A 27,706-nucleotide genomic window follows, 5' to 3' on the forward strand; every position below is an offset into this window, starting at 1 on the left:
ACCCGGGTCTTCATGTTTATTTCATTTGAGTGCCAAGGTTTAACTCTGCCCTTCTTGATTTATAATTTTCTGCTTTAATTCTGTTGTGTAAATTTATTTAACCTTCATACCATCCAACAGCCAAAGCTCTCTGGGCAGTTTACAACATTTCATTAAAACACAGTCTAAAATACATCACAATATAAAAACATTAGAGAAAAAAATAGTATCTTCAAAAAATTAAAACCACATTTAAAACACCATATTTAAAATCACATTTAAATGGTGGCATTTTGGTGTATTACCTGCCTTAGGAGCCCTTTCTTCGGTCAAAGGCCAGTATAGAGCAGGTTTCATGAATCAAATCAAATGTTTCTGGTCCTTTGGAGAAAATGTGGTGCGGAAGCCACAATTACGGCCTGGGGTTTCCAGGAAGCTTGGTTCAAAGGACATGGAAGATGGAAAGGAGCATTTGTTTCTTCCCCTGAGGGTTCAGACTGTGCCGTGGAGGGATCTCGGATCTTGTGACTCAAGAAGTGATCTACGGCTGTTGGGAAATAACCAGTGGCAGGGTCCTTTCCTCCCCACATGAAGTTGGCTTGATCATTATGCTAATGCTCCTTGGCTCTAATCCCCTTGCCCTTACCAGGCATTCACCTGCCAAACAGAAGCTCTGTTCAGATGTGACTCTGATCGGGGCAGACCCAGCCATCAGAAGATTTGTGGGAGAGGCAGGATTGCTCAAGACAGGACAGGTGAGCCACCTTTTCAGATTAGGAGCTGAACTGTCAATTGATCTGCTTGGTTCTGCATGCACAAACACCGTGTGTGTCCAGAACCAGGAGTGGTCTTTTGCTTTTATTTATTTATTTCAGCCACTTCCAGTTGAACAGGAATGGAAAAGCATGCTTTCTTTTCTCTTCTCAAACAACACAGAGTAACATGCAAGCCAGCGTGTTGCAAAGTGGTCTGAGTGTCAGACTGGGAATGTGGGATCTGGGTCCTGGTTCCCACTCAGCCATGAAGCTCACTGGGTGACTTTGAGCCAGTCATTGACTTGCGCCTCACCTACCTCACAGGGCTGTTGTGAAGATAAAATGAAGAAGAGGAGAACTCATGTATATTGCCCTAGAGGAAAAGTCAGAATATAAATGCAATAAATAAATCAACGTGTTTCTTTTTCTCCCCCCTCTTTTTAAAATTGCCCTCCTCTGCTTTCTGTTGTTTTGTTTTCGCTTCAAATAGCACCCCCTTCGTTATTTCCTCATCCAGATACAATCCATCTGCTTCCTTTTAAACTGTCAGGCTTCTGCTACCTGCAGGAGCAGCTGCTGCTGCTACTCTTGCCCAGAGACCAGGACCCCCCTCCCATCCCCAGCCTGCCGAAAGCAGCTGCGCAAGTGTTTGCTCAAAGACACTGTGGCCCTCACAGCTGGCCTTGGGCAGCAAGAACTTTCAGTGGCTGCCACAGTGGGAAATTCAGGGTCAGAGAAACACCACGTGCGGCAGTGGCCCCAAACTCAGTCAAAGAGGGCAGGAAGCGGGCATGACCTGGCAATAGTAGCAGCGGCAATAATGGGAGGGGAGGAAGAAATCTGCAAAGTGAGGGGTGCCGAGGGCACCCATGGCACACTACAGAGAAGGACTTTGAGGGCCGCATGTGGCCTGCAGACAACAGGTTTCCTACATGTACATAGAAGAGACAAGGCAGAATAAAGCAAAATGTACCCAGCTCTGTGTATGTGTAGTTGGGAGTGAGCCTCCCTGGTTTCCAGAGGACTTGCTAGGCGTACAGGCAGCATCAGGCAGCTCAGACGAAATGATGCATCATGCACTCGAGAGACCCCCAACTGTGTGAGTACAATGGTGCTTCCAGGTTTGCATCGTGGGGTTCCCAGTTGATGTTGTCTCCCTCCCACACAGAGAAAGCCAGTGATATTATTAGCCATTCTGACAACATTTTTTCAGAGAAGCCACCTGCCCCCCCCCCCCGGTGTGCTTCAACAAACAGCATTAAATCATTGATTTGTGCTGAAATAAGTAATTTCTTCCCCTGAAGAAAATGGGGGAAATCGAGCAAGGAAGTTTGGGGAGGATGGGATGGAGAGTCAAGGAGGAGCAAAGACGAAGGAAAGCAATCTCTTTTCTGCATCAGCTGTGCAGAGATGTTGCTGAGAGAAAAGCACTCCGGAGAGAGAGAAGTAGCGACAAAAAATTGTCTTCTAAGATATTATTTATTACATTTTGCCACTGACAAATAGCCAAAGCTCTCCAGGTGGTTCACAGCAACTGCAACAATAATATACAACATAATCAAATCCAACATAAAAGTCTGAAACTAACAGTATAACGTAAAAATGAAAAACAAAACAAAACCTAGCAGCAATGCAAAGTTGTAAAACAAAGAAACAGATTCTAAACAGAAGCTGAAAGGGGAAAATGCTGGGAATAAGATGATCTTTACCTGAATGGCTGAATTGAACTGAAGTGCAGGTGCTCAGCTTGCCTCTCTGGGAAGTGCCTTCCACAACCAGCCATCATCAAAAAGCCTTCCTCAAAATAGTGACTCACCTGAGCTCTTTCAGCAGGGACACTTGGCTATGATCTTAGAGTCTAGGCAGGTATATATGGTAGAAGGCAGTCCTTCAGGTAATCTGTCCCCAAGTTGTTTCAGGTAACGTGTCATTCTATGCTTTGATGCCCACAGCGAGCGTCAGTAATACACCAGATTTGGTTCAGTGATGACTACCATATTTGCCTTAGTCATTCTCAGCTTCTTTTCCCCCCTCACCTTTTGCAGATTTTTATTGGAGAGATATCCATGTATTTCATCAAGTCTACCCGAGAGAGCCTGATTGTCCAGGAGAAAACCATTTTGACAGGAGAATGCTGTTACCTGAATCCTTTACTCCGAAGAATTATCCGATTTATAGGTAAGCCATAACGTATGCAGCGCAACCTAAAATAATGAAAAGATTAAACCATACGCACAAATACACAAATTATTTAGTGGCTGCACTGTCTTCCTAAGGTTTCTCTATCTAGTTTTTTGTTAAGACCATATTTCACAGTTACCAAATCAAACTTCAGAATGCTGGATTATATGCAAAGATTTGTCTCCTCTTTGCTTGACAAATAGATACCTTTTGGTAGTTCTACTGTGTACAAAACTGCCTTTCTCCACTTAGGAAAATTTCAAGTAGTGGCACCAGTTAGCTTACACTCCTGAAACCTCCTGCCCTCGTGGCCTCCATTTTTATTTTCTGTTTTCATTGATGTGAGGTAAGGGTATTTCAAGCACAATTTAGAGTGCATTGGAAATGGTGGCAGTTTTCTCTCTGCCCTAATATAGGTAGGTGCAATTCATAACAAGGAGGTCTTATATAAGTATTGATATTGAAAGTGCCACATTTGCTACATTTTTCTTACTTATTCTTCCCTTTTCGCCAGTTCACATAATTTATTCTGCTTCTGCTAACCATGGAAACAGGCATGGAGAATGAAACAAGGCACTGAAACGCTCTTCTTGGCTATTCCTCTGTTTTAGGAGATTTAAAAAAACATTGCCCACAGCTTTTAAAATATATTGTTTCAAATTTACTTGCTATTTACCCCTCGAAGAAAAGCTGACATTCTTAAGGCAGTTGAATTCTGAAACCAGCACCACACTCCGTAACTTCTAAACTGCATGTACATGATGCCCTATATATTCCCACCAGCTGCTTCTCTGGGAACAGAGGTTTCATCCATCAGATGACTCCCAAATAATATTACTGCTGTTTTACTTGAGGAATGTGTGCCTTCAGCATCAGTATTATTTTCTCTGTACATTTAATATCAGTACCACTACTTTGCAATGTTTTGCTCCAAGTCTAAATAAGAGGGAATTCTGATGTGAACGTTCATCATCTGTTTGTTCCCCAAAGACAGTATGAAGAGAATGGCTTAGAAACTGATATTAAAAAGAAAGCTTCTCATTTCTTCTAATACTGTGTCTGATGGGCTATACCAGAATGGTAAGGAGGTTATTAAAGTTCAGCAGCTAAGGGTAGAGAAATTTCACAAAACCCAGAAGCCAGGATAGCTTCTTGGGCCTTACATATGGCTCCCACTTATATTAGGAAGAGCACCTGAGATAATTACCTTGAATATGCCTTTGCCAAGTGTGTGTGTGTGTGTATGCATATTAGATAAAGGTTGCTTTGCTGTGAGAAAGAAAACTATTGTTTTGACGAAGGGAGTTAGTTTAGCTAAATTCTGAAATTCACTGAATGAGATGTAGTGATGCCCATTAACTTGGGTGGCTTTAAAAATGGATTGGACAGATTCCTGGAGTATAAGGCTATTTAATTTATTTATTTTTATTTTATTTTCAAATGTATAGGCCACAAAATGGACCTCTAAGAGCTCTCTGTGGCTAACAACATTAAAAACATGTACAACTATAAGGACAGCGGGAAGAAGCATGGAAAACTGATGATAGCAGAGTGAACTTTTACAATCAGGTGTCAAAGTCAGTTTTAAAAAACCTTAGCACCAAAATGAAAGTAGTGATGGCACCGGGAAGACCAATTTAGGAAGTCCATTCCAAAGGTGGGGGGCAGCCACTGAGAAGGCCCTTCTTCTAATTACCATCCCTTTTACTTCCTTTAGGGATGGCTCTTTCAGAAGGACCTCATTCCCAGATCTCAATGGGTGGGTATGAGTATATGGGAAAAGGCAGTCCTTCAAGTAACCAGGTCCCAAGCCACTTAGGGCTTTGCATGTTAAAACAAAAACTTTAAATTGGTTCCCAGGCTTCAACTGACAACCAGTGTAATTTAAACATAATGGGTGTTATCCAGGCACACAAACTGATACTTGATACCAGACGCGCAGCCCTACTTTGGACCAGCTGAAGTCTGCAGACCATCTTCAAAGGCAGCCCTCTGTAGAGCATATTACAGCAATCCAGCAGGAATGTTACCAGCTGATGAGCAACCATGTCAGGCTCAGTCTATCCAGATAAGGTTGTAGTTGTCGGATTTGCCACAGCTGGAAAAAGCCACCCCTGGCAACCTAGTCTGCCTGACACTCCAATGAAAGTTTTGGGTCCAGGAGCACTCCCAAGCTGTGGCCCCTGTCCTTTAGGGGAAGTGCAACCCCATCCAAGACAGGAGCTCTGGTGAGTGGATTTATTGAGTTTGCAGTTTGGATAACATTTGAACTTGGGGCTTCCTGACTCGCAGTTCACTCTTAGCTGCTATGTCTTACTTCCTACTCCTTAGTCCCGTAATTGGTAATTAAGTGGTAAGCAATGAGATTGCTTGGGGAAAACAAAAGCCCAGGCATCTTTTATTTTAAAAATAAAATAAAAATACCCTTGAACTTTAGACAGCCTCTGGGTTGTATTGACTGATGGGCTTAAAGTACCATTAACAGAGCATGAGGCCAGCCTGCTTTTCAGGACACAGCACCACTGTGCTGCTTCAGTGCATTCTGGATGGTACACTAAGGCATTAGTGCCTACAGGATCGGTGCTAAAAGCGCCTGTGGAGTGCTTATGTCGCTAAGGGCACAATCCTATGCACGTTTAGACTGGGAAAAAGCCTCCAACTCTCAGGATGCTGACTGAGGGATGGTGGGAATTGTAGGGCTTTTTCTGAATAAATTTGCTTAAGATTTCACCTTAAATTCCTGGCTATCATATGGAGATACTTCTCAGCAGCTTTAACTTTAACGAATGTTTGTTCTTAAGCACATCCTTTTTTCCCCTCTCTTAATTCTTTTTTGCCCGGGGCCAGAATGGCTCAGAGTCCTGAATCTTGGACTGCTTTAGTTGCACCACTTTGCATCCATAGGCCACCTTCCAGGATGACTTCATAGACAGATATAAAACTGTTTCCTATATTTTGAATCTCTGATGCCACCAGTTCAAAGACATGGGACCAAGCTGGGCTCCCTTGGGATGTTGAATTGCTTGAAAGGACCAGTTCTTATGTTCCTGGAGTTGAGTAGCTATTGCTTCCTGTTGAGCACATCCCATTTCAATCTGGTAACATAGGAATGCAGAAACCAAGCCTGGAGAAACAGGCATGCAAAGCTGGGATGGGGTGGTAGTAGCAATGTGGTGCCACTGCCACAGTTCTGTCTAACCCTCGCCTTGTCCCTCCCAGCTGGCTTTTACGTTCCTGTATTACATGAGGAGGGTGCAATTGAGCAGTGGGACACTAGAGAAGGCAGAGAGACCTGTGGCTCTCCAGATGTTTTTGTACTCCAACTTCCATCAGCCTCAACCATGGCCCATGGTTAGGGGATGATGGAGTCATAGTCCCACGATAGCTAGAGGGCCACATGTTTGTATATATTTTGTTTACGTTATGTCCCGCCTTTCCTGAAGGACTCCAAAGAGGCATACAAGATCCTCCTCTTTATGCATCTTCACAAGATCCTTATCAGGTAGCTGAGGCTGAGGGTTCCAGTGACTTGCTCAAATTACCCAGTAAGCTTAACAGCCAAGCGGGGACTAAAACCTGGATCTCCCCAGTCCTAGTCCAGCATTCTAACCACTATGTAACACTGGCACTTCACACCTGTACCCTAAAAGGGCGCAAAGGACTCTTGCCCAAAACGTTGCAAGTCAGTGTTGGCATCGTAGTTAGAGGGACAAATGGTCTGAATCCTATGGTAATCCATCTCCACATTGCCCCTGCAGCATAAGAATCTTCCCTAAGATTCTCTATCAGAAAAGCAACCGAAAGTGTATTCTGGAAGGTATACTTGTTACTGAACGAAAGCAAAAAAGTATTTGCATTTGACGCAAGATTATTTATATTAAAGAAACAGTATTCCCTGTGCATTGATCACACATTTGGAAGAGAACAACTCAGAGTCTAACCTGACGGAGCAGAAATGTCAGGTGGTGGTGGTGGTGGTGGTGGTGACGATGATGATGATGATGGACTTGTGAAACCAACGTTTTCCTGTAGCCTTGGGAATGTAGGGAATCGGAGACCACAATCTTCCTCAGAGTCTGCAGATCTCTCCCTCTTGTACATGGTTGGGCCATTTTGGCTACATACGGATTCACACTCCAAGAATGCCATTGGTGCAGGATTAAGTCGCAAATATACAATACCCCACCATCAGCTGTCAAACAACCAATATCTGCAGCCCAGCTATTTAGAAATAAGACAGCAAAAATGTGTTACTTATTATTTGCTGTTAATTTGTATTAACAGATGTCACATGCTGGCTACCATTGATGGCAAATGCAAAGCTTAGTGGTACCTAAAACTGGGACAGCTGGATAACCATACTGTAGCTTTACTCCATGTAACAAAAGCGTACATGCTTTCTGCATCAGCAGAGTCAATTTTTAATAAGCAGGGTTAACCAGAATACTTGCGATTGCTACTTTCTTGCCAACTAGAAGGGATGGTTTAAAAAAACAACTGGATCCTAATCCTTAAATGTATTGTAAGAGAAGATCAACTTCTCTCTTATCACCTGGGCAGCGTTTGATAGGGATCAGAATTAATCTTGTTATAGACAAACCTCTTAAGCAATGGCATTACTCTCTGTCAGGGTTCCTGAACACCATGGGACCTATGGGGACCTTCAACAGCACCCACACAGTTCTCTTCTCTGTGCTTCTTTAGAAAAAGAAAATAAAAATCTTGGAAAACCTTAGGGTAATATTCTTTCTCTCCCTTTCTCACTTCTAGCTTTCCCCTTGCTGTTTCTCTACCCTCTATCCCTCTGCCTCCAGCCTCGATATCGCCCCCACCTCTTTGCCTCATTGTTTTCCCCAGTCTTAACCTCTGGCCTTGCTCCTTCTCTATACCTTTGCCCAGTCTCTAGTTTTGCTATTACTCTCCCCATGTTTACCTAGCTGTTTCTCCCCAATCCACATCTCTAGTCTGGCTCTTTCTTTCTCCTCCTCCCCCCTTTGCTATTTCCCCCTCGCTCCTAACTTCTAGCCCAGTTATTTCTCTCCACCACTCTGTTAGCTCATTTTTGACTAGCGGCCATTATATGGCTTACCCCATCTTCAACAGAAGCGATTTTGCATTGATGCCCACAAACCTGTTCTCTGTGAATTCCTATCCATGCACAGTAGGGCTGTGCTCAGTTGTGACTCAGGTACACGTTCCTTGCAATCTCCCTAACCAGCAACAACCTTGAGTGGTTAACAACAAAACAGAAAAACATAGGCCATAAATACAGTAAAATACTGCATGAAATCTTTCAATATACAAAATTTAAAAACAATTTAAAAGCTAAAATAATTTTAGCCCACACTAGATCTATTAAAACCAACTGACAAAAATTCCCCATTATGCCCTTAAATGCCTGGGAAAAAGCATTCTTAACTAGATACTGAAAACATGACAAAGTTAACGCCAGGTCGGCCTAACGGGAGAGCCTGGCAGTGCTGGGGGGGCAGGGGCTGGAATGGGTACCACTAAGACTTTCCTGCTTGTTGCCACCTTGGAGGTGGCATTTGGAAGAAGGTCTCAGGTGGGGATGCGTTACTTCCATGTACTTGGCTACCAAGTGGGGCAACTTGCTTAGAGCTTGGAACTTTCATACATGGAAAGAAGAAGAGACAGAGAGGATTGTTCTAGCTGCTATCACAGTCACCCCAACTCTTTATGAAAGCCTCTTTTCCTTATCACTGCTTTTCTTAAGGAGATGAGTTTGTGGGCAAAGGCTGTCTAGGCCACAGGTTCTTCAGATGCAGTTTACCTTTCCTTCCATCTGAGCTTTCTGACGGGGGGTGCATTCACTCATAATACTAAGCTGTGCCATGCGATATCCACATGGCATGGTATCTTACCTTGTGGCCTGGGTTCAGACAGGAGCTGGGTTCCCATGCACACGTGCTTTTCATGCTTCTCCATCTTCCTCACTGCGGCCTTTAGATAAGCCCTCCTGCCTCTTCCATCTCAATACCTGGAGGCCCCGTTTCCCAGGGCTCCTCCTCCCCATTGGAAGAGCCTGTGTCTCCCTGGCCTTGAAGCGCACCCCACGGACAACTGCCTCATTCATTCCCAACACTGTGGCAGGGAAGGAAGGAAGGAGCATGTCTTCCTGCACAATTCCCAAGGGTGTCCATCTGGACATCTGCCCAGGAAAGTTTTCTGACTAGCAGCCAGGAAAGTGTTTGTCCTGAAGCGATGGTGGGGCAGCCAGTGCAGCAGGACTTGTAGAGCGTCCTTGGGAATGTCAGGGACGAGACAGGGTTGGAAGGGGGAAGAGAAGGCAGAGAGGGAGACTGGGACTTCTCGGGCAATTGCCCTGACGGCAACACCCACACAGAGCCCATTTGCTTCTCGGGTGCGAGCCAGCCTTCACATGACGAGAGCCCTGGCTCCCTGAATGAGGCATTCGCACACCACAGTTTCAAAGTGCTGCTTCAGTAAAGTGCAGCAGCCAGACCGGAGTTCATGCTGCAGCGCCCTGATGCTGCCAAGAGTCCGAAGCGGCAGCCGGGCATCAGGAAGGCAGAACATGGAAGGGGCAAAAAGGAGCAAGAAGCAGCCAATTAGAGCACAGCAGGCTCTGACGCAGCAGTTGCTAGGCGGAACAGAATAGTGGAAAATTTAGCCTGGAGTGTCTGCTGCAGCCAGGACCACTCTTGCCACAAAATTCTATGGTGGAAATATGGGAGCTGTGCAGCAACATGGCAGCTGGGTTCAGACATGCAAACAGACAGACAAATGAGCCATAGTGACGCATGGACACCTTACAACAGGCCAGTGTTTCTCCACGTGGTTCCGTGGAGACCAAATGTACCATGCTTCTCCATGGATACTGGGTTCAGACATAACAACAAGACATAACCCCATGGTTTCTACCATGGCTTGTCATTGTGTGTGAACTCACCCACAGTATCTTTCCAGTAATGAAATAGTTCAGGAAAAGAAGGTGGATAGGCACATACATTCATAGACATCTAGGTCAGATGGGGAACCAGTTCTCTGTCAAGGGCCACTGACCCACAGGAGACTTCTATCAGGTATGACATCTGATAGTAAGTGGAACCAAGTCTGATTGTGGGCACAGCCAGAACCAATAGTGTGCAGAGACTGTAGGATTTTATCTCACTTTGTGTGGCATTCCATCTTTCTTGCCACTAACACAGATGTGAATTCATCTGTTGTGGAGGACTACCCATTCTAGCTGTCTGTCCATTTCTGCAGTTTTCCCCATGTTCACCTCTTTAACTCAGATCTTGATCCAATCACTCATGGAGTACATTCCCAACTTCTTCCCTCACCCTCACCCACCCCACCCCACTCCTCCTTCCTCTCTCAGTTCTCCCACCTGCAGTCATGACTCAGCACAAAGCCCTCCTTTTGGGCCACACAGCAGCTGCAACTCCTTCTCTACCTCTCTCCAGCTCTCTCACACACCTAGGAAGCAGAAGAGGAACTGATTCTCTGGGCCTAGAGGACTCAGGTTGCTCTATACTGCAGTGGACTATGGTTCGGTGGAGGAATAGCCACAGCCCATGGGCCTCAGGTTCCACATTTAGGATCCTGATGTCTCAGTTACACTGCTAAGTAAGCATACTTAAGAACATGGACAGCTCATGCACCATCATATGTGTTCAAAGACCTAAAGGATGTCGGAAGCCTTCAGAGGTGATACACAACTATGTTGGTGCCTCAGGACTTAACAGGAACCAAGGCCTGCATCCAGGTTGGGCAGCAGTGCAGCATGCCTGGATGTTTGGCCCTGTACCTGTATTTCCATTGCTTCAGTGAGATTTGGACCTCCTGCACTTGTCTGCTAAATTCCAGGATCACAAGTCTCTGTCATCATGCATGGCTTTGCCCTGAGCACAGGGAAATCTTCCCTGGAAAGTTTTCCATTTCATCTTTTGAAAGAGAAGCCATCAGGGTGACTGTTTTCCTTTCTACACATTCTTTCATGTTCCAGGCGGTATCACAGTAACACACCTTGTCTTCCTGTTTCATTTTTTCCCTTCCCACAGGAGTGTTTGCATTTGGCCTTTTTGCCACAGACATATTTGTAAATGCTGGCCAGGTAGTGACGGGGAACTTGACACCCTATTTCCTGACTGTTTGTAAACCCAACTACACTGGGAGTGACTGCCGGGCTCATCATCCATTTGTTAACAACGGAAATATCTGCACCGGAGACCAGGAAGTGATTGAGAAGGCAAGGAGGTCCTTTCCATCCAAACATGCTGCTTTAAGCATTTATTCAGCCTTATATGCTACAGTAAGTACATAAAGACTTTCTTCTTTTATAGGAGCTTCCCCCTTTTGTCCTCCTGCCACTTTTAATTGTTTTCAGGGCCTCCTTAATCTCTTAGGACCAACACGAGCAATGATCAAACAACTGTTCCACTCTAAGATCAGGTGAGCCCACCTTTCCTGTTGATATGCTAGCCTGCATAGCTACAGGGAGCTTTACCCATGGGGGATGTTCAGGCATGTAGTCCATCACTTCAGAGGTCTGAAATGGCACAGGTCACCAAGAAAGAGCTGCCTCACTTGATTCTGCTGGTTCTAAAAACATATCAAGACTTCCTGCTGAAGCAGAGAAAGAGTCCATCTTGTCCAGCCTCCTATGCCAAACATGACACGATGAAGTCCGTAATCCCACACTGCCTCAATGGCAAAAATATAGAACAAATTGTGCAAAATATACAAATATGCTTAACATGTACAGAATTGAATTTCTTAAAAGAGTATTGTTAATATTAATATTATTTGAGATGGAATAGATACACTTTTTGCCCGAAGCTCTTTAAGATGGCTAAGCGATACCAAGTTTCCCTTCTGGCCGATGAAGAATTCAGCACAGCTCAAAAACACTTCACTCTGTCATGTTCCATTTAAAGGTACCCCGACACCTTTCCTCCATTCTCCCATTTTCTGTCTCCAGGCAGTGAAGTTGAGCCCAGCCTATTCTCCATTTATGTTTCTTTACATCTCGTTGTGGCCCATCTGTATGACACTTCGGCTGGTGCTAATGACCTGATACAATTTTGGGAGGGTGGGGCCAGGCTTAACAAAGCCAAGCTGTGTTTTGGAATGCAGAAATCACAGGAGAGGTTTTCCATTGTGTTTGCTGATTTAGCCTGTCACTTTTTATTTTAGTGCTACTGTATCTTCCTGCTCTTGTCACCCTTGTAATTGCAGGTTCAGAAATTAGTGCATGTCTCTTAATTGGTTCTTTTCCCCCTTCTTTTGTCCTCAGAGCTGTTGAAAATGAACCATAATGGCTTTCTGTGTTTTACTGAAGGAATGGTTCTGAGCACAGAGGAATCCTTCATCCTATAATTACGCTTCCATTGTCTGCTGTGTTTGTTTGCTTTAAACTCACGCACACACTCCTGCATGCACTTTTATTTTCTTTTGTTTATTATATTGCACTGAAAAATGGTATCTGTTACAAGGTGAGAATAGAAAGAACACGCCTAGATGGAGGGAACATAGGTAACCATCCGAAAAGATAATGATCTGTTAAAATTTACTTGAGTTGATGTTGGGAGAGAGCCACATTCTCAAGGCCTGCTGGCTGGAATTTAGAGGAGGAGGAGGAAAAGCAGGAGGAGACCTTGGGATGTGGACCGATTCCACACATTGAGATAAGAGAAGCAGAAACTCTTATCTCAAGGTCAGATTTCCCAGGTGTGTGGGCAGACTCTGAGAATAAGCAAGATGTACAGCTGTCAGGCGGGGGCTTGGAAGAGGGGAGTTTCTCGGAAGGAGACGAAGCAGGTATGGCTCTTGACCCCATGATGTGGCATCGGGAGAGGAAGACTGCCCAGTCAGAGGGTCAGCATGTAGAGAGGAGGTGTGCTTATTTCCAAAAGCCCCTTCCCAAAAGAATAGGACCTAAACATACTCCAAAGTTCCTAGAAGTAAATACTAGATTGGGTTCAACAAATTGCTCTGGGCATGCTCAGAGATTCCTTCTGGTTGCTTGTGCTTCTGGAAGATGTTTTGGTCGATTAAGAACAGAACGTTTTGGAAAGTAGTGGCTTTGAATGTCCCAAGGGAGGATCCCTAGCTCATGAGATTGGTGGGAAAGGCCCTTCTCCAGGAGCCCTCCGTGAAAGAAATTAGGACGGTGGGTACTTGGAGGAGGGCTTTCTCAGCGGTGGCGCCTAAGTTATGGAAAACGCTCCCCAGAGAGGTCCGCCTGGCGCCGTCGTTATTTGTTTTTTGGCGCCAGGCAAAGACCTTTTTATTTAAGCAGCGTTTTAAATGTTAATATTATTGAATTTTATCTGGCCAGGGCGGCTTATTTTATATTGTATGTATTTTATTTTAATGTTTATATTTTTAATTATAATTATTTAACTAATTGTTGTAAGCCGCCCCGAGGCTTCGGCAAATGGGGCAGCATAAAAATGTTTTAATAAATAAATAAAATAAAATGACAGTCATTCATTTCTGCTACAAGTAAGGGCCAGGTCCCACACTTGCCCAATGCCCTTGATCACCCCAGATACTGCCCAGGAAGCAGGAGCAATTTCTGTGATCATGGTGATCTGTTGTTTTTAAACCTTTGGAATCATATTTTAAAAAGCAAAGGATGCCCAGAAGAAAAAGCACAGCATCTTTCCCTCTTCTCCGATGCCTGATTTTTGTAAGACATTGAAGAGATCAGGTCAACCCCAAATGTTGCATGTTTTTTCCCCTTGGAATTGGCCTAACAAAGGTACTGCCCTAATATGGATTAGTCAGTTCATATATTACATTCTCCTTATGACTAGCAATCCTGGAATGCTTTGTGGGAAGGCAATTTTCATTGTGTGAACCCATTAAAAGTTGTCTGCTCAGTGGATCTAATAAATTCTGTCTGTGACAGTTGCCCAGTCTGGCAAAAGAAGCATCATCCAGTTTCCAGATTATTTACTGGGGAAAGGAATTGGGGATGGGGGGAGGTCTCTGGACCCATCTTCTGCTGCATCTTAAAAGGATGCTGTAGACCACATCCTATGACTATTTCTCACAGCCGTATGAAAGAGAAGTTCACGCTCTGTATATGGATGGGAGAAACAAGAAGAGTAATCAGAGTAGAGCTGATATGAGAGGGGACACAGGGGAAGGGTTAGTCCATTGAGTCTTCATAGCTCAGTCTCGGCTGACCATTTTGGACTGTATTTCAGATGTACATCACTAGCACAATCAAGACAAAGAGCAGTCGGCTTGCCAAGCCAGTCCTGTGCCTGGGAACTCTTTGTGCCGCGTTCCTCACTGGGCTCAACCGAGTCTCTGAGTATCGAAACCACTGTTCAGATGTCATTGCAGGCTTCATCTTAGGAAGTGCAGTGGCCCTCTTTCTGGTAAGTGAATGATTCACGCTGTCCTTTCCGACGTTTAAAACTGTTTCGTGTAGTTTCCCTAATCCAGCGCCCTGGAAGGCTGCCTTCCACAGGAGCTTGGAAGTAGCAAAAGTGCCTAGGTGCTCTCTCTACTTGGCAGTCATGCAAATCAAACCCTGGGGGTGGGGTATCCTTGAAGGCACCCTAAAAATAATTTAAATAGACTTCTTTGCTAGATGCTGTGTGAAGATTTTACAGGAGTGGCTGGCTGCTGAACCTCCGCAGCAGCCAAGGTTTTACAGGGAACTTGGAGCTCTGGGTGACCGTCCACACAATAATGAAAAAAGAGGACTTCAGTCTGTTTCTTTGGTCCTTTGCTGAATTTGGGCAACAAGATGCAGCTTATTTTAGTTAAAGCAAGGGGAAGTCAACCTCTTTTACTGTCATGCCACCAAACTTCAGCAGAATTTGATAGTGGGAACCATAGAAAAGTTACCGGGGAGTGCACACAGCCTGCAAGCCACATATTGCCAATCCCTGTTTTTTTAAAAATAGAGATCTTTTTTTTCCCCCAGTGTATACCTCTAACTTTTAGGGTCTGTAGAAACATAGTAACAGAGAACCAGAGCGAGTCAGAAGGGGTCTCCCAGGCCATCTAGTCTGACCTCTGGCACCAGCCAACTCTGCTCACGACATGCCCACCAGGTGCATGTCTGTAATGTCTCTTCTGGGTGCAGCTTCAAGGAAGAAGCTCCATTGTCTTCTCCTAAATTAGGGATCTGAGGGCTCACTTTAACAGTCTCCTCTTTCTTCAACCCACAGGGAATATGCGTGGTTCATAACTTCAAAGGCACACATGGAACTCTTTCTAAATCCAAGCCAGAGGAACGACGGGGAATGCCCCTGATGGCGTTTCCAAGAGTGGAAAGTCCTCTGGAGACTTTGAGTGCACAGGTGCCATCTATCCTGCCCTTTCGAATTTTGATCCACTGAGGGGAATCCTTATTATTCAAGCCAATCCCCTAGTTTGGCCAGAATAGAATAACATGTCAGAACAGATGATTAAGGGAAGCTGGTGATTCGTTTGGCTTACTCCTTGACATGTTTGAGTCTTTATTTCAAATAACCTCCTTTTGCTTCCACATACACTGAGCAGGCCATTTCATGCCGTATTTATATTGCCAGCAATATTTTAAATAAATGTAAACTTTAAAATGGAACAGCATTGATGGTAGTACTGCCATCTTAGAGCACTCGTGCCAAGCCATATGTTTTATGTATCCCATCTCTTCAAATACCATTTTTTCTCCTTCCTATCAACACTTGATCAGTGGAACTGGCCTAACTTTTCATGAAAGAAGGCTTCTGCAATCTGGCATCATACAGGTTATGTTGGCCTACAACTCCTATCATCCCTCAGCTAGCATTGACTGGAACTGATGGGAATTGTAGTCCAGCACATAACTTTGGGAAGACTGCAGAAAAAAACAGTAAACAAACCTTGCAGTCTCCTGAATTACATTGATCAGTGCATCTGGGATAGTTCACACATTATCTCTCTAATGAAAGAGCAGGCTGCCTTTAAATTGGGATGGAGAACCCATGTGGGGGCAGGATAGAAATTCCTCCCCCCCCTCCAAGATTTTGTTGGACTCCAGCTTCAGCAGCCTCAGCCAGCCTTGCCAATGGACAGAGGTGATGGGATTGTACTTCACAAGCTGAAAGGAGACCGCTTCCCCACCCTTGCTGTACATCCATCTCTGTCTGCTGGAATTCTGGAAAAGGAAGTAGACTCTGTTCAGCCAATAGCACGGAGGTTTGTCCTGCCCTTCCAGACAGTGGGAGCCTCACCTTTGTCCCTATCTGCAGTCTCCATCAATAACTGTTTGAATTTGCAGCACATCACTGCTACTTACACTATTACCGCTTTTTTATTATTGTTCTATTCCTTCACTGAAACATAAGAAGTTGCTGCAAATCAAATCAGTCCAGCGAAAGCTCTCTGGGCAGTTGATGACGGCACGTAAAACAAAATATAAAATACAGATAACAGTAAAATTATCACAATGCAATACAAAATATTAAAATACAAAATTTAGGAGTCATTTTTAAAAGCTACAATAGATTATACAAATTAAATCACAAGTCCTGTTAAACAGTTGGCATAATGCCTTGTCATAGAGGACAGTCTCAGATATTGAAAAGATATTATATTTGGGCCTCAGTGGGGAGTTCCAAGATGAGAGGTTAAACTGACCCCCTTCCCTGAACATCCACTACCAGCAAGAGTGGGGGGGGGTTTAAAATGGGTAAAATGTCTCCAATGAACACATTTTAATGTTTTAATCTTAAATCCCCCCATGAGGAACAAGTGGGTGGAATTTCAAGGGGAAACAGGTGCGGCAGGAACCTTCAGCTTCCCCCTTTGTGGAACAATAGTCCCAGTCTAAATTGGGGCACATGCTTACATGAGAGCAAAAAACCCACTTGTTTATTTGATTTATATCCTACCTTTTTCTTACAAAGGACTCAAGGCAGCTCACATAATTCTCCTCCTCATGTCAGTCATAACCTCACAACAACAACCCTTTGAGGTAGGTTGGGCTGAGAGTCTGTGACTGGCCCAAAGTCACCCAGTTGGCTCCATGGCTGAGTGGGGACTAGAACCCAGATCAGATGAGTCCTAGTCTCGCATTCTTAACCACTGCACCACACTGGCTCTCTGTTGTGAATTGTGCATCATTAGCAGAACTTTTATTGTGGCCCTTTGATGGGGGTTTTTGTTTTTGTGTCCTATTCTGGATCTTGACACTTCTGAGCACGTGCTGACTGCATCATACTAAAAAGTATTTTTTGCTTTGTATCCTTTCTCCACAGAATCACTCCACCTCTATGACTGAAGTAACCTGATCTGACAGATTGGAAGAGAAGCTATTTTTTATCACCCTCCGGTACAATACTCCCTCCAGAACACACAGTTATACTAATTGTCAGACTGTGATGACCAGTATTATGTTATGTCTAGTTAGAAGCTAATGTTTTGTACATTTTTGTATGACAAAGTGATGTAGCTTGCCCTGGAATTTCCCCCCTTTTTGGTCAGCTTTAATATATTTATGCCAGAATTTAAAACAAAAAGAAAACAAACAAGAAAACAAAAAACAAAAAAACCAGAAACAGGAAAAAAAAACATTTTTAAAAAAGCGAGACTTTTTCTTGTTTAAAATGTGTTCTGAGGCACTACATCTTTGGGAATTGTTGATGTTTTGTGATATTTGTACACAGACCTTTTTTTGGTTTTGTTTTATATACAATAAATCAAATGATCATTATAATACTAATTCACTTTTACCTTTTTGTTACCAGGGAATATGCCTCCAGTAGGTGAAGGGGCAAGATTCAGGTGCTGCTGGGCAATTCTGCAGTAAACCTTGTTCGGTTCAATGAAGTTGCCACAGCAGGATGTGAATCTAGTCTTGAAGCGATTGATAATAAGCACGCATTTCTGGGTAAGGGCGCAACTGAGGACTAGTCTGCTGTGAACTTCAACTCCTCCCATAAAGCCTCATGGATGTGAGTGGGAGTCAGGCAGGTTCTTGAACCGTCTCTCAGGACTCCCAAGCATCTCTATGAAGCTTGCTCAGGAAGTTGCCCCGGTGAGCTCTTCCCCCGGTGTGCAATCTCCAGGTTGTGTTCTCCAGACTAGGAGTTTCAACAGGCCCCAAGTACACAGTCTGCGTGCACAATCCACACAACTTTCCTTGTGGCTTTCTTCCTTAGACTTCCCAGGAGCTGCTCTGAGCAAGCCTTGTTCATGTGATCCCACTTTTTTTAGAAAAGTAGACATCCTTGGGGTGTCACCATGGACATTACAGAGACGACCTGGGTACACGTGCACATGTCTTGTGCATTGTGTGTTTAAGATCACTGCCGTGGACTGCAAGAGTTGGTGCATGCATCTTTCAGGCCAAGGTTAAGGCTAAGACTTTGGTTTAACACGAACACTGCAGAAGCGAGAGCTTAGTAAATGGGCTCAGGAGGCACCTTGTGCTAGTGATGCTCAGAGAACTAGCACAACAGTATTGGCATTTTTGTACAGATGTTTCAGATAGACCCCAAACTGGGAGCCTAACAAAATATGAAAGTGTTATTGAAGTCACAGGCCAAAGAAAAGTGGTCTACAATAAGCTTTAGTCTGCCTCCATGCAGTACTTTTTAAAGCCTGTGTCTTAAGAACTGTCTCTTAAGAGGCATGAACATTTTGGAAACTTCACAGACATGTTCATCCAAACTCTTAGAGTTGTACCAAAACGCTCATCTTCGCTGTGAAATAGCCGTATGTAACCCTTCCTTTGTGGCATATGCATGCATTTTTAAGACATGGGTAACTGGGGAAGTGGCACTTAACCCTTGGACCAAATATATTTGACCCTTAGGTGCCCCTGAAAGGCTGTGCTCAAGGTGCATTGCGGAGGGGCCCAGCTGGTCTTGAAGGTTTGAAGCCATCACTGTGGTTCCACCTAATGTTTTGTAATAAGAGGAGTGTAAATTTTCCATTGCCACATCACAGCATCATAGAACAATCCACAAAGGAGCCTTAGGCTAATACATCTGTGACTCATTTCCACTGGTGCTAATATGAAGAAACACCACTCATGTCGACGTGAGTGGGGAATTAGATCCTGGCTGTGCGTCTCATGTAGCCGTGTGAAAAGTAACCTGCCTGTTCCGAACGCTGAAGGCTCCCTCCTTTCTGGTAAGGAAAGGCAACAGGACTTCAATACATATTTATGAGGAGGAGGCAATGATAGCCATGTTCACGCCTTCCCTTGCCCTCTCTGGCAGCTCACCTTCCCTCCTCACTGCAAGGGAAGGGGAGCAGTTAGAGAGACCAACGGGGGTAACAAAAGCAAAAGGCCCACCCGTTGCTTGGACATCAATGACATCAAGCCTCTGTGGGGTTCCTTGTTTGGGAGGGCAGCCTTCAGAGCTCTGACCAAGCAGCAGCTGCCTATTTTCTCTGTGGTAAACATCGTGCGTGGCCTGACTCTCCACTTCTGTTAGATTTGGGCATGCCTTTCCCATAGAAGTGCCTGCCTCGTCATCACAAGAACAGGCGACATCTGCCTTTTGTGGCTCATAATGTAATGCATTTGTATCTAAAACTGGTTTTCACTTTGCACAGTATTGTTACAGATCAAAAGAAAACTAACGGAACAGTTTACTGGACCGTCTTTTTGTCCTAGGGCTTTCCTGCTGCATCTCATTTTTCTAGCATGGTGATAACCGATAGCGTGTTTCCTTTGAGGAATTGAGCCTCTCTCTGTACTTTTGCTGGAATGTCTACCATGTTGGTTCTTGGGTTTTTGTATATAATTTTTTTCCAAAAGAGATGAAAAAAAAAAAAACCTTATCACAAACTCTTTGCATCAGGGCTTTGTCATTTGTTCTAGGAACTGGGAAGGAAATATATGGGAGTTGTCTTGCCTCACAACCACACCGTTCGGCTGATCAGGGCAGGGAACGCAAGCCTCAATCCTAGCTTCAAACTGTGCCTTTGAGCCTTGAGTGTGAAATGCTGATGTTTTTCTTAAGGCGATGGTGCTGAAGTCACTTTAGATCTGAATGAGCTGTGCTCACTTTATGGAGATGAACCTGTTACTTCTCTCAGTGTCTTTCAGGAGGTGAAGGATGTTAAGATTCTGTCATTGGAAGTTCCCTGACATACATGACCTTACATGAAATTAGTAGAAATCATTTGCTAAGTCAGCCCAGACCTTTGATCTAGCACATTCTGGTCTAGCACAGTTTGGTCAACCCTAGATGGTCATGATCTTCCAAAGTCCCAAGTCAAGGTCTGGGCCCTCCCCTGTGGATCACTTCTGCTCCTAATTACCCTGGATGATGTGCTTTTATCCCACCCCTCTGGTTAGAGAGTTACTTCTGTGCCAGGAACTCAGAAAGCAGTGCAGGAATGAATTGCATGTTAGCAGCTGTATAACTGCAATTAAAGATTGGAATTTTAGTAAGCTTTCCAAATACTACCTGGTTCCTGCCAGGTAGCCCAGTTAAACCTTGTCTTTTGTGAACAGAAGGAAAGTAGTGGATTTCCCCCCTTTTCAGAGATCTGCATGCCTAGCATTACACACCACATTTATCCAAAAGGATTACTTACTCACTCACTCACTTAAAACTTTTGCATACCATCCCATCACAGACATCTCTGGCTGGTTTACAGCAAAGATGGGAGGGGGGAATGCTTTCATACTGAGAATTTTGGGAAATTGTACTACACTGTATCACCTTTGTATTCTACCTTCCTCCAAGCAGATCCAAATGATACATATGGAGTCGTTTGTAGTACTGCAAAGCAGGTTAGGTCTGGAGCAAGAGAATGGGCTAAGGGGACTGAGCGAACTTCGTGGTTCAGTGAGGATCCCAACACATTTCTCTGTGGGCCCATTTGATCCTGAACACTTTATTCTTTTTAAGGAAATGTAGCAAACTCAGAACAGCACTGTTCACAAATGCGTTACTACAAATATGTACAATCTGGAGATAACTGGCATTCACTTGTGGATGTTGACAATTCCCAACACATGTTTTGAATGTCTGAAAGCATCCCTTCATCTGTCATTTTGACTAAACAATCACCTATATGTGATAGCATGTGGTAGCAAATATCTTTAATGAGTGTGTATAGAGGAGGGGGAGAATATATTTGAGTTGTTCAGAGAATTCCTCTGGGATTGTCAACATTCCTACATTAATTTGATTACCCACTCAGTATTGGGCATTCATAGTAACATGTACAAATCCATTAGTTTGCTCATATGAATCTGCTTTTTAGGTCGGGGAATGCTAGAATATAGAAACTAAAGATTTATTAATATGAAATTGCCCTTCTGATTCGGCTCCAAATATCTCTCATTCTTTTTTCAAACATTGAGCAAACTTGGCTCTCTGAAATCAATTCCAATAATTCAAAATCTCCTGTGCTTCAGTACCACACACTGTTTTGATTTTCCCTTCAGAATGGATTTCAGTTGATAGCAGCCACTTTGGAACGCTTGCTGGGTGTAACATCTCTTAAGTCAAGCTCACCATGACCTGGTACCTGCTCTGAACTGCTTGCTAATAACGCTAATCAAGGTAGAATAGTTAGCAAAAACAGAACGTATCTATGGAGCTGGTGGCATTTTCCAGGCATAACCTTCACTGCCCCAGCAAAAGATGGGATAGTCCCCAGCCTAGAGTTATTCATGATTCTCCAGGCAGCAGTTAGATGAAAACAAAAGTGTTTTCATCCTATTGTCTCCTATAGCTACAAACTAGACAAGACCAGAGGCAGCACTTCCCCACTGACAACAATCAGATCCGTCACACTGGGAAGAAAGCATTTAGAACGTTTCAGACCTTTGGGTAGGTTCCAGTTAGTATTTTAAGGAAACCTAGCAGGCTTGTCTAGTGAGCCAGTTCCTGTGACTCACTTTTTTGCAGGTCAGTTTGAGCTTCGCTGGGCCCACTGCTTATGCAGGCTTTCTCTATTCTTACACATTTATCAGTCAGCTAGGCCCAGCTGCTGCCTGCTCTTCCATCTCTCAGAGAGAATTAACTTTTGTTTTTAAGGTGACGTCTTTATTATATTTATGATCTGCCTCTTTTAACTTTCATAAGGAACCAGGGTGTCTCACATGGTTCTCCATTTTATCCTCACAACGATCCCATATAGTAAATTAGGAGGAAAGCCAGTGCTTGGTCTAAGAGCATCCAATGATCTTCATGGTCAAGTGGGGACAAGAACCTGAGGCTCCTGAATGCTGCATTAACAGGAACCACTGCATTACTCTAGCTTTACCCCATCCCTTTTAATGCAATCAGATCACCAGTAACACAACACACAAAGCTAATTTTTAAAGCAACATCATGCTTCCCAAAGAAACAGTATATGCTTGAAGAGCACCTCCCAAAGCAGCTTCTTGCAGGCAGAAGCAAGTACTCCAACTCCCCCTTCCTGTGTATGCTACTTTCCAGCAGGCAAACTGTTTCCTTCCTCAAACAGCTGCCGTGTTTCCAACCATCCAAGAAGTGCTACTAAGCAGGGACTCAGCACTGAATCATTCACAATGGAAAACTGCAAAAATGAAACAACCAACCATTCTACAACAAGAATTAATTTAAAAATAGCCCAAAACAATACTGAAAACCGAGAGGAATTGGTTTCTTACCTGATGCAATGTATTTCAAAATCGATGTGGTTGTGCTTTTTACAGTATTTTGGTTTTATGATTGAAAAGTAATTATTTTAGTAAATATGTATCATAGTTACACCTTGATGTCATGGCATGGTCCAAAAATTCTTCATGAAGTCAGTTGGGGAGTAGGACTATAAACATCATGTAAGACACAGCCCTGTTGTTGTTAAAGAAATCCTGAAATGAAACATCACTGGGCCATTTACAGTCCCAAACTTGTTCACAATATACAATCTACTGAAAAGATCAAGCGATGGGAAGAAAAATCCTAACATGCTAGAGTGTTTATTATGCATTTCTGAGGACAGTCACCAGAGGGCAGTATCTTTTTGTACAGTAGCTGTCCATGAAACCAGGGAAAGATGCAAGCTTGTTAAGCATAAATATTTACCTATAATTTTGATATTTATAGCAATCCCCAGAGTCGTACAGAACAGAAAGTGTAATAATGCACAGCCATCCTAAAGGTACTACAATGAACAAGCAGCCACAATTAGCAACTGGTGTGCCATACCCACAGACCACATTGCAAATCAGCTACTGGAGAATACTTTTACAAACAAATGGACAATAGCCAAGGAGACAGTGAGACTGATCCCTATTATTGTTAGCTATCGTTACTGTTATCAGCATTTTAGACACCTTTATCAAGTTAAAAAATTAAACTGGACTTATAAAGTTAAAAATCGTACAAAAAGATTATTTTCAGAAAAGCCATATCCCAATTTGTATTTTCTGATTGAAAAGAAGAGAGGTGATGCTGGATAGCATTTGTTTGTACCTGTCTATGCTACTGAAAATTACATTTTTTTCCTAAGCAGACTGGTATCACACAATGGACATAGAATATTGCAGAATACGTATTACTAGAGATCTGTCAGCATATGGGCAGCTCACAAATAATTTTTTTAAAGCCAGCTCTGAATAAGCCACATAGCTCTAGCTTAGAACCTAAGAAGAACCATGCTGGACAATCTCAAGGGGGAGAGACCTGTCACTCTCCAGAGGGTTCTGAGCTACCAGTTCCACCATCCCAGCCACTTGGCTATGCTGTTTTATGTTATCTGGAAGGCCAACATCTAGATTCTAGAGAGCACCAGTTCAACAGGTCTAGCCTATCTACTCCAGTATCCTGCTCCCACAGTGGCCAGCCAGATAACTATGTGATTTAGGCAAACAGAAAGACAAAAGTCCCTTCCCACTGTTTATCCCCACCATGGGAGCACACACAGAACATGCACTGCAACACAGTCAAAATGTGTTACACTGCACAGAAATAACTACACATGCCAAGATGTTATAGATTTTATTGTCTTACAAAAAATCCAATACTTACTTGATATATATTAGCAATGAAAGAGAGAAAATATTTCCTACCTTTCTCTGGTATTTTTCAAGTTACTGACACACTAGGTTTAGCAAACAAATATATGTTAACAAACGGACTTTGCATACAGAACAGTTTCAAATGGAGGTTTCTCCATCCTGTCACTGGAGACAAGAGTCCAGTGTTTAATAGATTTAATAATACACTGTGTGGTTCTGACTAGTCCAAATATTGTCTTAACAGTACCCTCTCTTAATGATCTTTATGAAAAAGAGTTTACTTTAAATAGCACAAGCAAAAGTAGCACAGTCAACAAGTCTAGAAGGAACATGGTGGAGGGAATCAAGGCCCACACATTTTCTTGTGCTTCATTTCAGTAGCTGTAATTTCATTCAGCAATGACTGCTCAAAGAAAGAAGCAACAGGTCCTTGCAATTACTGAATAATCCTTTATTATCTTTCTCACAAAATCCTACAGTGCCATTACTGCAGCTGAACATTTGTAAGAGATACTAACAATACACTCTAGAAATCCAGGAAACACAAGTAATTTCTTTTGATGTGGTTACCAGAGAACAATTCCCCATAAATCACAAACGTCCTTGTTCACCATAAAGGTTCAGTACTGCCAGCGGATTCTCAAGTTTGAGGGTAGCTCCTGCGTGCTTAACTCATCAAACTTGGAGATGTCTTTCACAGGTATACTGTAAAAAGCCAAGACGTCTTTGGTACTCTTCATTTGATGGAGCTGGGAATTAGGAACTGCATGGCCCAGATCTGCTGCCAGTTGAGCCAACAGGCGATATTTTAAACTGCTGTCTCCCAGAGATACCATTTGCCAGTCTGAAGAGGCTGAGGAGCCAAAGATTTCTCTGACATGAGACTCCAGACGACTTTGGAGATCTTCTGGAGGAATGTATTTTTTGCTTCGAAATGGTGGGCAAACCAGAACTGGTTCCTCTTTCATGGGAACAGCTGGTTGTACTGTCTCTGGATCATCTTCCTTCTTCCTGTTTTAAGAAATTAGATTAATTAGAATTAGCAATATATTTTTATATCCTCTTAGGTATCAACAACATATTCCTATCTCTACTGGAACCTCACTCTAGCCTTATTAAAAACATCGGACCTTTCTCAACCTAAAAACATGCAACTGCATAGCTAGGCTTGAATATGAAACCAGTGTTCCCACCAAGAAGTCCTTAAATAGAACTGCAAAGAACTCAAAGCTTCCCATCGTTAATAAACCCAAGAAAAGTCTAATGCTGGGAACAACAGATGGCAAAAGAAAAAGAGGACGACAGAGAATGAGGTGGCTAGATGGAGTCAATGAAGCAGTTGGTGTGAGCTTCAGTGGACTCTGGGGGATGGTGGAGGACAGGAAGGCCTCGAGGAATGCTGTCCATGGGGTCGTGATGGGTCGGACATGACTTCATGACTAACAACAACAACAACACCCTTTACACTAGGGGTGCAACTTATTTATTTTCCGATTTATATCCTGCCTTTTTCCTACAAAGGGCTCAAGGCAGCTTACATCATTCTCCTCCTCCATCTTATCCCCAGAACAACAACCCTGTGAGGTAGGTTGGGCTGAGAGTCTGTGACTGGCCCAAAGTCACCCAGTTGGCTCCATGGCCGCGTGGGGACTAGAACCCGGATCGCCTGAGTCCTAGTCCCATGCTCTTAACCACTACACCACACTGGCTCACTCTGAGGCCCTCCCAAGATGTTCTTGGACTACAACTCCCATCAACTTTAACAAGGCAAGATAACAATGAGGGCTGATGGGAATCAGAGTCCAACTACAGTTACCCTTTCTAAAGTCTCACCCCAGACTTTATGCTCACAGAACTGGAAGTCTGAAAGCAGGAATCACGAAGATTGTCCACCCAGAGGCACTGAGGCTGAGCTGAAAGCAATGAAACCAGCACATCACTGAAGGTGAAATCTGAAAAATCCAAGATCCTGGAACCTGGAGAACAAAATTCCAGGTCCTTCAGTCACTCTCTCCAGGGAACAAACCGGAGGGAGGACGCCAGTATGGTACAGCAGTTAGGAGAGCGGGAATGGGACTCTGGAGATTTGGACTGAATTCCCCGCTCAGCCATGAAGCTCACTGGGTGACTCTGGGCCAGTCAGATTCTCGGCCCAACCTTCCTCGAAGGGTTGTTGTTATGGGGATAAGGTCGGGAGCAGGAGGAGGAGCATGATGTAAGCAGCTTTGAGTTCTTTAAAAAAGAAAAAAGTGGGATGTATCTTAAATAAATAAATAGGGACATGCACGCACCCCACCCCACCCACCCCGCAGCCCTAAGTCTTCCAACTGCGACAACAGGGATCCTACCTCGGCCATCCCCATAATGTCCGGCGCACAGGGAGCCCCAAGCCCATGCGATGTCTCCAGACTCTGAGGAGCCCCATGGAAGCCGCCATCTTGAAGCACGAACAGAAAGCACCGCCCCTCGAAGGGCAAGCCAGCTTCGCCTCTGGAAAGGGCGGAGAAGAATCAAACAACTTCCCGAAACACGGTGCATCACGGGATACGTTTTTTTTTCCCCTTTTCTATAGAGATTAGCTGCAAGGAGAGAGAGAGAGAGAGAGAGAGAGAGAGAGAGAGAGAGAGAGAGAGAGAGAGAGAGAGAGAGAGAGAGAGATTCTCCTTTGTTTAGGCTTCTGGGATTTGTAGTTGGCAGAGGAAAGACGAACAGGCGCGTATCTCCGTTGCGAGTTGTGATTGGCTCGTCTGGTCCCAGTTGCTGTAGCAACCGAAGCGGCCAGTTGGGCTCGCGCTCTTCCTCGCCCGCTGTTAGTTGAACCCGCAGAATACTAACTAGAACTGGAGAAGAGATAATCTCAGTTCTTTATGCTGCGTGTACACTAAGATTAAATTGGATTTCCACATTAACTTCAAGTGTGCACTATAACCCTTTTACTGCGGAGTATCCGAATGACAGAGCGGTGCCACCGGGGTCAATAAAGACTTTTCATTCTTACCAATTCTTCAAATTCTGTGCCACGCTAATCTTTTTCTATCTCTGAGGGCCGGATGTCGGGCAGCCAATGCTGCTTGACTGACAGTCCTGACTTCCAATTGGACATGCTCATTTCGATAGCGACCAATGACTGGCCGACAGAGGCTGACCTATTTGAGATACGAGAGGAAGTCCGTCTCCATCTCGGACTTGCCACTCAAATGGCTTCCTAGGGAAGGTTTTATGATCTCTGGGGGCAATAGGTGGCCTCGTTATTTAATGTATTTAAGTCAGGAAAAACTTTCCCAGCAAGTCAGATTGGCTAGTGGTAGCCTTGCCTTCCCTTGCGGCACGGCTTGCTTGTTTGAGCCCTCTGGGTTAGGTTTGCTATTCCTTGCCTGCGGGAAGCCCTGGTAGGACAGCTAGTTGGCACCTCAGGGGCAGTGCCTTTGCGGAGGTGCAAAGGCATTTCCCCATGAAGCGAGGAAACTCCCCAGCCAAAAAGATCAAAGCATGGCAGTGCCTAAACCTGCTGTTTCTTAACCACCTTCCGTGTATAAAAGTGAACATCCTGTGAACACGCTGCCTCTGAGCATCTGTCGAATGCATTTGCTTGCTTTCCCCCCTGTTGCTTTCTTTAAAAAACACATTCAGTAGAAAACTAGGGACGCCGCCCAACCCCAGTTGATGCCTTTCTTTTCTGGCAGATGGCAAGATAATGAAATTATGCTTGGATAAGTTTCAAAGTGCTTCCACAAATGATCTTGGCCCAACAGGGGTGTTTAAAATTCTGTTAGAGATTGCAAGCAGAACTTCGTGCACACTAGGGGAGAAAATGAGTGAGGTAAGCCCTTAAGGGCCAGGCGTTTAGATC

General features: G+C 44.0%; 2 protein-coding genes across 7 annotated transcripts in view; one reads left to right on the forward strand and one right to left on the reverse strand.

Annotated features, from left to right (window-relative positions):
* The window catches only part of PLPPR1 (phospholipid phosphatase related 1), a 158,698-nt gene extending 141,082 nt beyond the window's left edge, over positions 1-17,616 (forward strand). For all 6 annotated transcript variants that reach the window (XM_044452444.1, XM_044452445.1, XM_044452447.1 and 3 more), the window contains 5 exons: positions 2,780-2,912; positions 10,964-11,214; positions 14,120-14,296; positions 15,098-15,229; positions 17,153-17,616. In XM_044452444.1, coding sequence (XP_044308379.1) covers positions 2,780-2,912; positions 10,964-11,214; positions 14,120-14,296; positions 15,098-15,229; positions 17,153-17,185 — 726 coding nt within the window. In that variant the 3' untranslated portion in view covers positions 17,186-17,616. The remainder of the gene's footprint in view (positions 1-2,779; positions 2,913-10,963; positions 11,215-14,119; positions 14,297-15,097; positions 15,230-17,152) is intronic.
* Positions 17,617-24,292: 6,676 nt separating this feature from the next.
* MRPL50 (mitochondrial ribosomal protein L50) lies at positions 24,293-26,366 on the reverse strand. Its single transcript, XM_044452451.1, has 2 exons — positions 26,205-26,366; positions 24,293-24,867 (listed from the first exon to the last, which is right to left on the reverse strand). The coding sequence occupies exons 1-2, from the start codon at positions 26,291-26,293 to the stop codon at positions 24,477-24,479; spliced, it is 480 nt and encodes a 159-aa protein (XP_044308386.1). The 5' UTR covers positions 26,294-26,366; the 3' UTR covers positions 24,293-24,476.
* Positions 26,367-27,706: the final 1,340 nt, after the last annotated feature.

The sequence above is a fragment of the Varanus komodoensis genome, unplaced genomic scaffold, assembly GCF_004798865.1.
Source record: "Varanus komodoensis strain SLA01 unplaced genomic scaffold, ASM479886v1 scaffold72, whole genome shotgun sequence".
Taxonomy (NCBI): Eukaryota; Metazoa; Chordata; class Lepidosauria; order Squamata; family Varanidae; genus Varanus; species Varanus komodoensis.

Excerpts from the sequence above, each read along its gene's own strand:
- MRPL50 (XM_044452451.1), bottom strand. The coding sequence starts at position 26,293 with ATGGCGGCTTCCATGGGGCTCCTCAGAGTCTGGAGACATCGCATGGGC. Across the intron at positions 24,868-26,204 it reads ACATTATGGGGATGGCCGAG|GAAGAAGGAAGATGATCCAG; the intron begins GTAGGATCCCTG and ends TTCTTAAAACAG.